General features: G+C 63.0%; 1 protein-coding gene across 1 annotated transcript; it reads left to right on the top strand.

Moving 5' to 3' along the window:
• Positions 1-1629: 1629 nt before the first annotated feature.
• On the top strand, positions 1630-12472 carry BESB_071280 (uncharacterized protein; the record flags this gene model as incomplete). Its single annotated transcript, XM_029365501.1, has 6 exons — positions 1630-4370; positions 5160-5979; positions 6470-7321; positions 7741-8208; positions 8772-11357; positions 11444-12472. 6 exons carry the CDS (start codon positions 1630-1632, stop codon positions 12470-12472), a joined length of 8496 nt encoding a protein of 2831 aa, XP_029217985.1.
• Between the last annotated feature and the right edge of the window lie 1762 nt (positions 12473-14234).

Below are 14234 nucleotides of genomic sequence, written 5' to 3'. Positions count from 1 at the left end.
ATCTTGTGGTGTCAGAAGCACCCCGCGGCATTCCAGATTTTTGCGGCGAAAATGCTGGGCAACGACGCGTAGGACGCCTCGCTTGCGGCTTTCCCGTAGGCACGGAAATTATGCTATCTTTCTCCTATCTCGAACAGCACGACAGACCTCTCGAGCAGGAAGGGCCTTGTGTGTGTGGGGGAACCCTGCGTGGCCGTCTATGGGGTTGCAAATCGAGGTGCTCCTGGCGCCACAGGACTGCGAAGGGTTCGCCCATGAACGCAGAAGGTCCCTGACAAAAGCTCAGTCACTGCAAACCTCGTGCTCCGATTTCAGTTCAGCTCAATGCACTTTTTCTCTGGCGCTCCAAAGGGTCGAGTGTTTGGGCCTATAAGGGTATCAGCCTGCTGGAAGTGCCTAGCGTACACGTGTCTGCAATGACTGCGGGTTTGTAGCTTTTCGATTCAACTCGAACCTAGCGTGGCAGTGTCAGCAAGCCAGCGTCACTAATGCTGTGTGCGTTTGAGATTGTGGAGCAGTCGAAAAAAGATGAGTCCGTCCGCCGAAGAGACGCGCGGGAGATGGGAAGGTGCGATGTTGCTCGATTTTTTGTGCGTTGTTTCGCCGTTCCGTAGCCCATTTTCATGTTGTGACCGTGAGCATACGTATGTCAAAATCCACTCCGGTACTCTGCAAGGCTCATCTCTTGCCTGCATGTACAGTCTTCTTGATTAACCGACGCATTTCATGTACTCCTCCTGAAATGTCTCTACCTCGAGTGACTCAGGAACGGCGGGAGCACGGTCACTGTCTGCGCAGCGCAGGGGCACGGCAGCCTTCTACTGTTGAAAGCGAGTAGGAGAAGTGACCGAATCTGTGGCAGATGAATACCGCTTGCCTCCCAGGGGAAAGCGATCGTTTCTGGTGTTGTGCTTCTAAGCTCCATATTAAGTCCTGTTCGCGCGATGCCACTTGCGTCGGCATGGGACGAGGGAGCTAGCCCAAATTTGTCACTGCAGCGAAGCCGGGCAGTATCGCAAAGGCGGCTTTCATCGGCGTTCCGATATCTAATAAAGTCACACCTTATATCGTCCAGGCACATTGCTGCAGCAGCCCGCCTTTCCGTGAAATATGTGGCTCTACCACAGATTCGCTTTCTTGCAGGAGCGCGGGCTAAGTCTTCAATTGTTCAAGTTGCCGTCGCGCGAGCTGCGGCACTGGAACAACACAAGCGCGGGGGTCATGCAGAAGACATGCTGTCCTCTGCTTTGTGCCTGCCTGTCAGTTTTCGGTGCCTAAGGATTCCTCAAACTCATCACAGCGTATATTTGGTTCGGGGGCGGGAGGGCCGGCACTCACACACGAACCGGGAGCAGTTTGTGTCCGCAGTTTTGATCCATATGTAGGATCGCCTTTTCTGTCGATTTCGTTCCGTTGGCGCGCGGCGCGTAGCTGCGGGTCTTGGCATTACGTTAGGTTGGTTCTTTCTCATTAGGTAGGAAGACTTTTCTCTGTGTCGTTCCGTAGTCTTCGATCGTAAGTCGTGGTGACAGAGAACGCCGCCTGTGTGCGCCGGCGTCCGGGCCCCGAACTCGAGTTAGCTTGTGCCAAGGCGGCGGCCTGGCGTCTTCCACACGCGCCACAGTCAAAATGGTAAGCGGCGTCGATCGCCGCGTCTTTGTTTCGGAGTCTCCGGCGGCGGGCGCGGCTCCCGCTGCAGGCGTGCAGCTCTCTCCTCGAGCTCGGTGCTACATGCAAGGGCGAGAGGTGGAGGAATGGCATTCCCGGGTGACATCGGATGTGTCGGGTCTCCCTCCTGCCCCGTCGCGCCAAAGGCCGCCGCCCTTTCCCGTGACTGGCTTCACCGCAGCCTGCGCCTCTCCGTGCCCGCCGACTGTGCTGCGCGAAGACCCCCTTTCCGTGATTCACAAGCGCGTCAAGACACGCAGAGATCCCACACTGACGTACGCGGTCCTCGTGCCTCCGCGGCTAGAGCCCGACAGGCTCCTGCCTCCCTGCCAGAGGTTCTCGATTTCACAAACGAACCGCAGGCCTTCTCGAGCGAGGCGGCTCGACGGAGCGTCTGCGCCAGCCTCCGCGTGGGGGTCACGAGACCCGCGAGTGGACTTATCCACTGTTGACCACGTCGGCAGGCACGTGGAGCTCCTGTCGACTGCTGCTCACACCGGATGGCAGAGCCACGGAAGCTCCCAGGCCGACAGCAGAGGAGGCAGGGATGACGCTCCGCTAGCGCAGACTCGAGCGCTGCAGCTTCGTCCTCTCACGTCGCTGTACCCGCCGGCGGCAGAGGTCTGGGCAGCGTGGCGCGCGAAGCGCTGCAGCAGATCGACCGCCGCTGTTGCGCCGATCCCCAGCTTGCCAGTCGACCGAACTGAGGCAGCGCGCGCGTTTGAGGCGCCGCTCGGGGGGCGCGCCGTCGTCGCCGGATGGGAGCCTGAGCAGACCCGCAGCGGGGACTCTCTGCTTCATTCCGTCTTGAGTGCGCCGCCGTCCGTTGCCGTGCGCGCCACTCTGGAAACTGCGGAGGCTGACGCGGGCGGAGGCGCCGCGGGGCTTTTTTTGCACCGGCAGGCGAGGGCGGGCGCGCCTGCGGACCGGGAGAGTCTCTGCGAAGGCTTTGAGAGTCCCAGCCTTCCGTACCAGCCTTCGGCAGTGCAGTCTCACGAGGCGAACGCCCGCACTTTGCCCTTCCCGTGGAAGGAAGCTTCTCGTCTTCGTGATCAGGCCCTCAGGCACGATGAGCGGCCGCTGCGTGAAGGCCAGGCAGGTGCTTCTGCGCCGGGCGGCGTTTTCACCTTGCGAGGTCGTCCTTCGAGGCCGGCGGCGGAGACCCGGGGGCGTTCTGCGGAGTCTGGCCTCGCTTCTGCCTCCTCCTATGCGTCTTCTCGCAGAAGCGTGCAGGGCCACGCGCAAGCGTGCGCCCTGCATCCTTCTCGGGGAGTGCGGGGCCGCAATCAGGAGGACGTTTCGATGGTTTTTTGCACGACCAATGGCCTTTCGTCGTCTTCCTCGCTGCCGTCGCCTTCTTCCCATCTTCTCTACCCTGCGGAGGCCGCGTCTGCTCAAGGCGCCGCGACTGCGGCGCTCCCCTCGGCCGCGAGTCCCCTCCGCCCGGCGTCTCGCCTGCAGAGCGAACGGCCTCACTCACTCTCGCCGGCGAATCCCGGCGGGAGCGCTGCAGGCGACGGGGGCTTTGCGAGTTCATCCGCTCGCCCGAGGCCGCCATCTGCGGCCCTTCCGCGCGGGGCGACGCCTCTGCTGGAGTCCGAGGCGGCGCGCCGCGCGGAGCGGACGTGGCAGCGGCACAAACGCCTGGCGCTTCTTGAGCGGAGCCACGCGCGAGATGCGCGCGCTCTCGAACCCAGTCGAGCGTCTGCAGACGTGTGGCGGCCGTCCTTGGAGGAGCTGGCGCCCGTCGCTCCAGAAGGGAGACACACCGCTGATGACACGACAGTAGACAGCGCTCCGGGCGCGAGTGCACCCTTCGGCTGCGAGAGCCCTAGGCGCGCGACCGTTGAACATGGCGGACAGCCTGGCTTCCCTTTCCTTCTTCGGCGTGAAAGCAGAGAAGCCGCCACTTCTGCGCAGAGGGGAGACGCACGTGGCGACGCCGGCGCAGGCGACCGAAGGAGCGCGGCGGGCCGCGGCGTGAACCGCCTCGGCGCGGGTGCTTGCCAACGCCTGCCGCCGGGAAGCTGCGAAGAGCCAGAGAGAGCGGAGAGCTTTGAGAAGACTTGGAATAGGCGAGGCGGAGGCCAGTGGGACTCCAGTGCGGAAACGCGGGAGAGCGCAGCGAAAAAGGCGTTTGGGGATGTCCACAGCGGCGGCAGTCGCGGCCCCGCCGACGCCGAGGACAAAAACCCGTTCAACACCTTCCGCACGGCGTTTTCCTCCTCGTCTCCGTCGTCGTCATCCCGTGCAGAGTCTTCTTTTTTGGGGTCCAGTTCGCGGGGCGAAGATCGCCAGCCGGCGCCAGGCAGCCCTCTCCTGTGGCCCCCTCCCTGCGGGCGAGGCGAGGCGCCTGCGCCTCCTCGGGCGCGGCCGCCGCGCCGCAGATCGTCTCCGCCTCTCGCCGCCTCGCACGCCTCGGCCCCGTCGCCGTCTCTTCCCTGGGCGCCGGCTGGAGAAGCTTCGGCCTCGGCGTCGTCCGGCGAGAGCAGCGGCGAAACGCCTCGCGTCGCCGGCAGGCGCTCCTCGGTTGACATGGAGTGTCTCTCTCCGCGGCGGGCCCTCGCCCGGGCGCGGCGACGCCGAGCCGAAGAGAACGAAGCGCGGGCGCGAGCCCATGCGGGGCACCTGCGGGGCCTCGTGACCAGCGAACTCCAGGAGCTGCAGCAGCTAGAGCTTCAGGCGCGCCTCGCCTGCCAGAGGTGAGACGCTACGGACTTTTGTTTTTGCACGAGTCGTTTACTGTGATTTCGACTTGGGAGGGAACGGCCGGCACACGCGCGTCTCGGCGGGGGCGCTTGTAGTCGCCTCCGCCGCTCAGGCACCTCCCTCGACGCCTTTCTTGCTCTGCCGAGGAGAGCGATGGGGGTCTTTGCCTACGTCTTCACTGGTTGTCGGGGCCTCCCGGGGATGCAGAGAGGCCTGCTCAAATCTGCAGCGATTTCACAGCAAAGGGGCACAGGCCCGACGGATGCGGTTGCCAGGCCGTGCCTGTATACTCATTTTGCGGTGCAGCTGCATGCACGCGGAGGCGAGGAGCAGAAAGTTGGAGGGCGGGGGGGGGGGAGGGGGGGTAGAATCGGGGCGGCTGGGGTCTGGGGCGTCGCAGGTGGAAAAAGTAGGGTTTGCACCTGAACGCGAGAGCGCAACGAAGCCGTGCCATGCAAGCGGACCTTGAGTTAGTGCACGCTTCGGAGAGAGGTTGCTGCCTTGGAAGAATAAATACACAGCCTGCGTTCCTAGGTGGCAGTGTCCTAGGAGAGATTCGCTAGCTTTTGCAATCATCTACAGCTACGTTAACTGTGGTGTTCAAACAGCCGTTAACTTGCCCACCTGGCGACGTCCGTAGCTGCAGACGCAGCTTCGTGCGTCGGCGCAAGCGCTGGGGCTTTCCCTCTCGGCACCTCAGCGCCTTCCAGGAAGGAACAGTTTGTTTCTGTGGAGACTCCTTTCACTGCTTGGCTCCCGACGCCCCGCGCCTTTTTTCGCAGGCTGCACGAACAGGCGGAAGAGGACTACGGGCGCCTGGTGTCTCTGCGGCAGCGGTCGGAGCTGCTGCGCCGGGAGTTGGCGCGCTGGACAGCTTGTCTTTCTGCGAGCCGCGCAGCGGCGACAGACGCGAGTGTAGCGTCCTCACTGGAATCCGCAAAGGACGGCACGGGGCGGCGCCGCGCGGAGGGCGACGCTCGGGACGCCGATCGCGAACGAACCCTGGAGTTGCAAAAACTGGAGCTGGAGGTTGACTACCTCGAGAGGCTCTTCGCGCTGCTGACCACCTTCCACGCGCCGCAGCGCGGCGGACCCGAAGACGCCGAGAAACGGGAAGCCAGCGACGCGTTCTGGGGCGACGATGAGGCCAGCGAGGCGTGCGCAGATCGCCAGAGTCGCGTGGTGGCCCTGATCGAGGCGGGGTGCTGCGCGGGGCTTCTCGGTGAGGACGCCGCATGCAGCGGGCCTCCAGAGACCTGCGAGAGAGAACCTGTGCGACGAAGACGACCCGCATGCACTCGACACGCCGAAGAGCGGCTCCACTGGGCACTCGGCAGTGGAGGCCAGCTCGAGAGAAGCAGAGGAGACTCGCCTGCGCAGCCTTGTGCGGCGCCGCCGCACGCGCAGCTGCGGGCGGGTTCGTGCCCCAGGAGACAGCGCCACGAGCTGAGGCGCCTCCTCTGCCACCTGAGGCACAAATGCGGAGCAGCTGAGCGGAAGTGCCTGGAGAAGATGGACGAAAACGCCCTGCTGTGTGAGTGGCGGCTCACCACCGAACGCTTGGAGGCGATCGTTTTGGGTCGGAGAGAACTCTACGCACAAGTGAGGAAGGCAGAGACACAAAATCCAAGACACAGCCACGTTGGAGGGTGAGGAGAATCCAACGATCTAGTGCAAAAACGTATACATACGGGATGAGTAGAAGCCGGAAGAAAAAGGAGAGAGGCGAAACTGGCAGGAACGCGAGCGGAAAAGCGCAGAACTGCGGAGAAGCGGCTGCAGAGGATCGAGACGCCGCCTCAAGGCATAAAGGAGCAACCAACTCTGGTGATTTGAGAGACATTGCATTCTTTCCTTTCGTTCCAGGTGACGTGTTTTCTTTTCTGCGTTGCATCTGTGTTTCACATCCACTGTTCGCGCTCATGGATTCAGTGGCAGCGACTGCCTGGCGCTTGAAAACGGTTCCGCCCCTCCAGCTTCCGAACATATATGAGTAACGTGATATTGAAATCCCCTCCCCTCCCCCCCCAGCTGACTTTGGTAACTCCGTCGCTCTCTTCTTTCTGGTTTCTTCTGCGGGAATTGCAATCAGGTGATCGACCAGCTCGGCATGACACTGGAGGACCGCGACGTGCTGCTGTATCGCGATGCGCATCTCTCGCTTCTTTTTTCTTCTCCACTCGAGCAGCAAGAAGGCTCTCCACGCACCCTTTCCCGCCAGCTGCCTCTCGAGTCTTCTCTGTCTTCTTCTGCTTGTCCTCCCTCTTGTGCGTTTCCTTTCTGGCTGCCTTCGGTGGAGCATCCGCGCGCGTGGTCCCCTCGAACCACGAGCGCTCCACCTTTTTCCTCTTCCTCCTTCTCCGCCGTTCCTTTCGCGCCTTCCTTTGCATCGGAGTCGTCCGCGAGCTCGTGTGCGTGCCCAGCTTCTTCCGCCTCTCGCGCCTCGTCGGCTGCGTCGCCGCGGCGCAGTCCACCACCGGTTGGGCCTCCTCGCCCTGCGGTGTGTACGGCTGCGGCGTCCCGCTCCCCTCTCTCTGCAGAGTCCTTCGAGCGCCGGAAGCTCTTGGCATACCTGGGACCGGTCACTTTTTCTTCGCCGTTTCAGCCGCAGACGCAGACGCGGGAGCCAGCGGCGAAAGGAGGGAGGCCCGAGTGGGCGCGGGCAGGCTCAGGCGCGCGCCACCGCCCGCCAGCCGCCCCACAGACAATCGACCACTCTTTGCGCCTTCGCGCGCTTCGTTTGCCTGTCGAAACGGCCGAACAGGTCCTCGCGCCGCCCGAGCCGACTCAGCACGCGTTTGCGCCCGTCGCCCTCCAAGCCTCGCGCCCCTGCGGCCGAGGCTCGCCCCTGCTTCAGGTGTACTTACACCGTGCAGACGGCGGCGTGGAGGAAACGAACGCGTTTCCGAGCGAGCGTGGCGAGCCTGCGAAGCCCTCCGCGGCGGTGAGGAGGGAACTAGAAAAGTTAGGGTCTGGAGGTGAAATGTCTACTTCTGTCCTGCCGCTGTTTATACCAGAAAAGGTCACCGGAGACCGACACATCTAGGGGGCCTCGAGGAAAACCAGGATGCAGTCTGTTTGCAGGTGGAAGGGTGCGCAGAGGCTTCGGAGACTGAAAAAAGACTCGTAACGCTGGTTCCAAGAGGCCGAGAAGCATCCATAGCAGGAAGCGCCACCCCGCGCCTGGACATGCTCCCGAGTCGCCTGTTTGCACACTGACGTCCTCGGTTCAGTCACGCGGCCCAAAGGAGGACATCCGGCACGTGTGTCGTTCCCTGAGCAGCTCAGCGAGTGGCAGGCAGCCGTCGCCTGAAGCCGTGGAGACGGTGCTTGTGTGGCCTTTGCGTTTTCTTTTCTGCTCAGCAGGCAACGACGGCGCTGCGTGTTGACGCTGGCTCCGCGCCCGCAGGCCGCGCAATCTCGCCCGAGCGCGCGCGCTTGGGAGACAGCGCAGATCCGGCGAATCTGTGCAGGGAGGAGAGGCCGAGCGACCCCGGAGACAGCGACGCCGAAAGCGCCCGCAGAAACTTGAGTCTCGTCGCCTTTTCGCAAGCGCTGCGCGAGCTCGAGAGAGACGCAGAAGAAGACAGCTGCGTGCGTCCGCTGGACCTGCGTGCGCATTGGGAAAAGAGAGAACGTGCAGAACGAAGGAACGGGGGGACGACTGCCAGCTGCCTCTCGCGTCTGTCGACAGAACGAGAGACGGAACTCCTGCAGGCGGCCCGTCGCTGGGCTGAGAAAAGCAGAAACCTTTTGGCCGGCCGCGTGGAGCGATACGACCGCATGGTTCACAGAGTTCAGATCTGCAAGCGAATTCTGGACGCCTGGAAGGTACGTGCCGCTACGGCTTCATCAATCGAGGAAACAAACCGGCTGGACTCACAGCTGACAGAGAGAGGTGCGAGACGCCCCAGCAGGCCGTCAGACGGATGTACCTACACAGAGCGGACCCTCGCTTCAACAGTTTCGCGATGCTCCCCGGCACCACCTCGAACCGCCTAGGCATGTCATTGTTTAGCAGGGTGGTTAACCGACTGATACCAGTTGCACGTGCGCGCCACTCAGGGTTTAGGTCTAGGCGCCGCCCTTGTTTTTCTCTGAAGAGCGTAAGGCGATCTGCCACCGGCACGCGTGTGCCTCTGCTGGTCTCCTCGTGTTTTTCTCGGCGTCGGACTGCGTGAAAATGGATCTCATTCGAGCCTTCTCTCCAGACACTCCATCTCAGTTACTCATCCCCTGAAGCCGCAAATCGATACTCAGGCGTACATACACTCCCGGCTTGCGCGTTAGATCGTATCCCCTCAGCTCTCGAGTCTTCCTACAGCGCATCCGAGCATGAATACACCAATCTCGCCCCGATGCAGATTTGAGCAGACTTGTGCCTGCCCATGCAGTGTGCGCCGGCAACCCTGGACGAAGCGCTCGCGGGCCTGCTTGCCCGGTATGCGCCGTCTCCGCTCTTCCACTTTGATCCTCTCCTCGCTCACGCCCCGATGCCTCCGCAGACCTCGGGATTTCGGGGCGCAGATGAAGACCGGACTTGGAACGAAGAACGAGAGAGCGACGCGGAAAGTAGCGAGCCGGGAAAAAGTGAAGCGGAGGACGCAGAAGGAGAAGAAGTGGAAGAAGCAGAAAGCGAAGACGCGGAAGAAGAAGAGGAAAGGAGCCAGGGAAGAGGCGCTCGAAGGCGGGTCGATAGCCCAGGTAAGGGGAAAGGCAGGGAGAGATCTCTTCAAGAGAAAGAAAGACAGCGGGGATGCGGAGGCGAGACTGGAGGCGCCTGCGGGCCGCCGCACCGTGGAGCGGGCGCGGAGGCCTCCCCTCAGGCGCAGAAGACCGCGAGCCCAGCAGCCGCAGGCGTGCCAAGGCAACAGGCGCCGGCGGGCGGCGCTGCGGCCTTGAGAGGCGCACGTGGCGGAAGGGAGATGGGGCGAGGACGCGGCGATGATGGCGAAAGCCGTCCCGCGGATGAATACCCCTCGGCAGAAACGCAGAAAGAGGGTGAAAGAAACACGCCAGACAGAGGCGCAGAGACAGCTTTTCGCGGCGATCGAGCTGGGCAAACGGTGGCGGCACGACCAGAGAAACAGGAGGCCGAGCAAGCGGCCTCTCACAAGCGGCGGGAGGCGGCCGCCCACGAAGAACTGGAAGAGGAAAGTGGACTTCTGGTCACTCGAGAGGGGATGTGCGAGGGAGCGGCTGGAGAGCGCGGGGCATCCTCGCGATTCGCGCTGAACGAGGGGCGGGGAGACGAAGGTTCTATCCAGTCGCCGGAAGGCGGCGCGGAGACGTGCCGGCGGTTGGGCAGGGGTCACGCGTGCGACAGTGGGCTGGCATCTATTTTTGCGAAGGAGCCCGTCTGCTTCCGTACCTCGTCGTCGGCGGTCAGTCTCGCGTCGTGCTGTTTCCACCCGCCGCGCTGCTTTGCCTCCGCATGCATGGGCGACACAGGCGGCTTTGAGGTCGTCGTGCCGCAGACTCAACCTGCAAAGTCGCGGCACGATCTCGCGGCGTTTTCGAGCTCCTTCCGCGACGCAGTCGAGGCTGCAGACTGTGCACGCGAAGACGCGCGGCTGCAGGGCGCTGGGAAGGCTGACCCCACGCGAGAGAAGGCCCCGGAAAGGCGCGTCGAGAGCGCGGCGGGAGCAGGCGACGACCCCCCGAGAAACGCCCCGGAAGATACTGCATACGACCGACAGGACGCCAGGGCGCTCGACGTTGTGGAGGCGGAAGAAGAAGAGAGGCCAGCTCAACGGGGAGACAAGGGGCGAGTTCTGCGGGTGAAGCCGCATAGAAACGATGCAGGAGAGGCACTGCCGGTTTCCGCGTACGCTTCCCCGGAGAAGCGGCGCAGGCTGCTGCCCTCGTGTCTGCATGAGCCTCAGACGACGACCAGCTTATTCCTTCGCAGCTCTGTTCTGCGCGGGGCGGCACCCGCGCGGCGGCGCGAGGCGGCAGCGGCGCCCCTCCCGCACGAAACGAAGGCCCAGGCAGCCGCCAGCGAAGAGGCCGGAGCCCAGAGTGAACGCGGCGGCCGAGAGCGGAAAAAGCTATCAGACAGGGTCCGCTGGAAGGAAGGTCGCTGGCAGGGACACGGCGGCGCGGAGGCACGAAGAGACAGAGACTGCGCGGAGGTCGCGCTTCATCTCCGAGCAAGCAGAGAGGCAGGAGGCACAAAGGAAGGCGCGGAGCCACGAGCGCAGAGACATAGCGAAGGCGAGGTCAACGCACAACATGGCACATTTGGCGCAGGTTCCGCGAAGTCTCCGCAGAACAAAAACGACGGCGCAGGTCGGCAAGAGGGCACGAGTGAGAGTGCAGGTGCCGCACACGGAGGCATGCCGACTCAGGGGCAGGGTGGAGCCGAGGAAATGCAGAAGCGGCGGAGAGGGGAGACCGAGGACCCCGCGCCGCGGAGGGCGAGCCCGGGAAGGCCAGCAACTCGCGGCCTCGGAACTCTCACAGAGACGTCGGGCGGAAGCGAGATGAGGACGGGCGAGGAGACAGAGTCTAGGCGGGCGCGCGGCTCACAGGCGGCGTCCTCCTCTGCCAGTCGAGAGAAGAGCGCGGGAGGAGAAGCTGGCGACACAGGCAGCTGCGTGAGCGGGTCAGCCATCAGAAGCCGCGGGTCTTCCTCGCGCCCGCGATCCGTCGTGCCTCCACTGTTTCCGGAAGACGAGTCGCTGTCTTTCGGCGTGAGCGAGCCCTGGATTCACGCCTCCGGCCCTTCGCAGTCTCCTTCTGGACCGCTTCGTCCTTGGGGAGACTCTGGAGCCGCGCCTGTCTGCGCGAACCAGCTGCCCCCCGCCGCGTCTTCTCCTCTGGCGGCGCCCGGAGAAGCTGCCGGAGACCCTCGGGCCTCGCGGACTTTTCAGCCGCGGGCCTCGCCGCTCGCCCCCTCCCCTGCACCCGTCTGGGCAGCAGTTGGCGCAGAGGGGCACGCCGAGGCGCAACGCAGCGCGAGGAAGGCAGACACCAAAGTCGGGGGAAAAGAGGACGCAAGAAGCCATGGAATCCCAGTAGAGGGGGGCCCCGGGGTGACCGAGCAAGAGGAGAGCAGGGCCAGGAGACGCACGCGCCGGATGCGAGCGCTGTGGGGCGCGGAGACCGTCTCGGTGCAGCGGCAGGTCCGGGGCCGGTAGGCACGCGCCGCGCAGCCGCTGGCGAGGCTCCCCAAGAGGCGGGCGCCGGCGCTCGGCGCGCAGAGGAAGCCGGTGGAGGCTGCTCAGGCGCAGAGGGGGCGAGCGTCTCGAGGCGGAAGGAAGACAAAGCCGCACAGCAGAGAGAGGAGAAAGCGGCGCGCAGAGGAAGCGAAGGCGTCGAGGGGGACCCCAGGCGCGAAGGAGGGAACGGGCGAGGCCAGGCAAGTCAATGCCCGCGAAGGAGCACGCAACTCAGCGGAGACTCAGCGCCCGGCGATGCAGGAGCGACCCGGGAAGCGGATGCAGGGGGCGGTGAGGCCACAGAGAGGGGCAAGCAGGGGAGCGCCCCAGAGGCGAACGAAACTGACCTGCCGCTGAGGGCGGAGTGCCGCGAGTACGGCCGCGGCGCGGAGGAGAGAATGAGAGAACAGCTCGCCAGCAAGACGACCGAGGAGAGGAGGCAGCCGGATCCGCGCAGCGCTGAGGAGCCAGATGCGCCGGGGGCGAGCCGCAACGGCGCCCGCGTGGTAGCAGCGACTGGCGAAAAGGAAGGAATAGGACAGAAAACGGAAGACCGCAGGGGGGAGGCCGGAAGGCTGACGCCGTCTGGGAGTCCGGAGTCAGCGGAAGCGTCCCTGCGCAATGGGGATGAAGCAGCCCGAGGAGACAAGCGGCATCCAAAAGCTCCTGAGAGCACCGGGGCGGGGGCCTCGAGCGCAGATCAAGCAGCCCCACGAAGAGGCACCGCCTCAGGACCGGAGCCCCCGCTGCCAAGGGGCGAAGGTCTTTCTGCCGCAGGGGCGAGGAGACACTCCTGGCAGGGGACTCGTTTATCGCAGCAGGAGACTCCATGCGAACGCAGCGTGGGAACTGACTCAAGAGACGCTCTGCGGAGACGCGTCAAGAAGAAAAAAGTGAAAACCCGCAAGGAGCAGAGAGACCGAGCAACGTGAAAAGGTGGCAGTTACCGCCGGTCGTCGCGCGTGGAAGAAGTTAGTGAGGCAGATCTCATGTCGCCCTTTCGGCACTCTTGTGTGTGCTCCAGGCTCCTGTGGCGGCTGCAGCCAGCCTCTTCTCGCTTCTTTCATCGTTTGCCGTCTGTTCCACCTGAAGTTGAAAAGACCGATGTTGCTGAATAAGAGTCTGTGATTGCAAACTAAAGTCGCAGCTGAGAGCACTTCTGCAGGGTAGATATAATCGAAGAGGAAGTGGCTCAGGCTCGTAAGCCTTAGCTGAAGCAACTAGACAAACCGCACCGATTCCAAAACTCGCCAAGCACCTGATCAACGCGGCATCGGTGAAAATCTCTTGGCGAAAGACAAACTAAACAGCGAGGGGGGGGCGGGGGGGCGGGGAGGGGAATTTCGCGTGGATATGTCAGCGAATGTCACTAGCTCTTTCTGCAGAGCAGGAAATCGTGGACGGCTTCTCGTCGTTTGGTTCTGAGGGTGATTCTGCAAACTCGAGAGAAAATGATTTCTCAGCGTCCCTCTGAGCCTCACACAGGGCGACGGATGGAGGCCGCCCACCCACGCAGCCTCACTAGGTGCGCGATGACCTGAGTCGAGAGGAGCGAGTTGAATCCAGTGGCGGTGTTTTTGCTTAATCGATTCACACGCTGTCTTGGCTCGATCTCCAAACGGCGCCTTTGGCACGGCAGAACTCTTGAGATGGAAAAAGCAAGCCCCGCTCCGAGGACATGGACGAGACGCGGTCGCTCTACGGAGGCGGGCACATACACGGAGGGTTTGAGGAGCTTGCCAATACTTCGCAGGACACAAGCAGATGCAAACGCAGGCCCACATTCACACACAAAAACTGTAGCACAGAGTAGCACCGCATGGCCCTGGCTCCCCTGCGATGCTCGCCTAGACTCCCTTCGTGGTGAGAAGACTCCGCAGCAGAAGAAATGTCCTTTCGACACTTGAGCAGCTAAAACTGAAGCGACGACACGGATCTAAAGGGGGGGGCGTAAAGGAACGTGTCTTCGCGTCGCGGTCGCGTTGGCTGCATGGGTGCTCTTCCTATCCAAAAGGCGTTATCACAATGAACCGAGAAATCTAGTCTCGGGTCTACACCCGTCTCTCGTCTCAAACTCGGCGTTAATGCGTTTGGGGAAACAAGCGAGGGTTTCCTCGGCGTCGGGAAAACACGAAACGGCCGAAGAGCAGGGGACGCCCGCCGAACCATTTCGATCGACATGTATCCACTTCTCACCCCTACGACGCATGCAACTCGGGAAAGAACTTTGTCACCGGGGTCGCAGTACTGCGCAAACGGGGACGCAGACGAAACCCCACTCCCCACCGCCCCCCCAGTCCTTCACGGGTGTCGACTTCCCGGGAGACAACAGAGGGGAACGTTTGGCTCCCCGCGTGCGCTACAGGGAAGCCGGGGCCCGCGTTTGCAAAAGCTCATACGGAAGTGTGAATGGAGAGACCGCGCGCAAGAAATGAAAACACGCAAACAAGGGACGCTATATGTGTGACACGAACTATGACGAGTGCCTAGCGACAGCTGCTGAACTCGCAGCTGTCCCGCCATCGTCTAAGCCTGACAAACTGCGCATGACAAAGATCCCTAAGATGATTTCTTGCCAGCAGGTGGGCACTCGCCCTCTCTCTCACCCTGTCCGGCACCGCATTTTCGGAACCGCGACTCTCTCGACCATCACCGAGTGTCTATACGCGCAAACACTTACGCAAGTCCCATACA

This window comes from Besnoitia besnoiti, assembly GCF_002563875.1.
Source record: "Besnoitia besnoiti strain Bb-Ger1 chromosome Unknown contig00007, whole genome shotgun sequence".
Classification (NCBI taxonomy): domain Eukaryota; phylum Apicomplexa; class Conoidasida; order Eucoccidiorida; family Sarcocystidae; genus Besnoitia; species Besnoitia besnoiti.
Note: the sequence above shows the minus strand (reverse complement) of the source record. Positions and strands in the feature narration are given on the sequence as shown.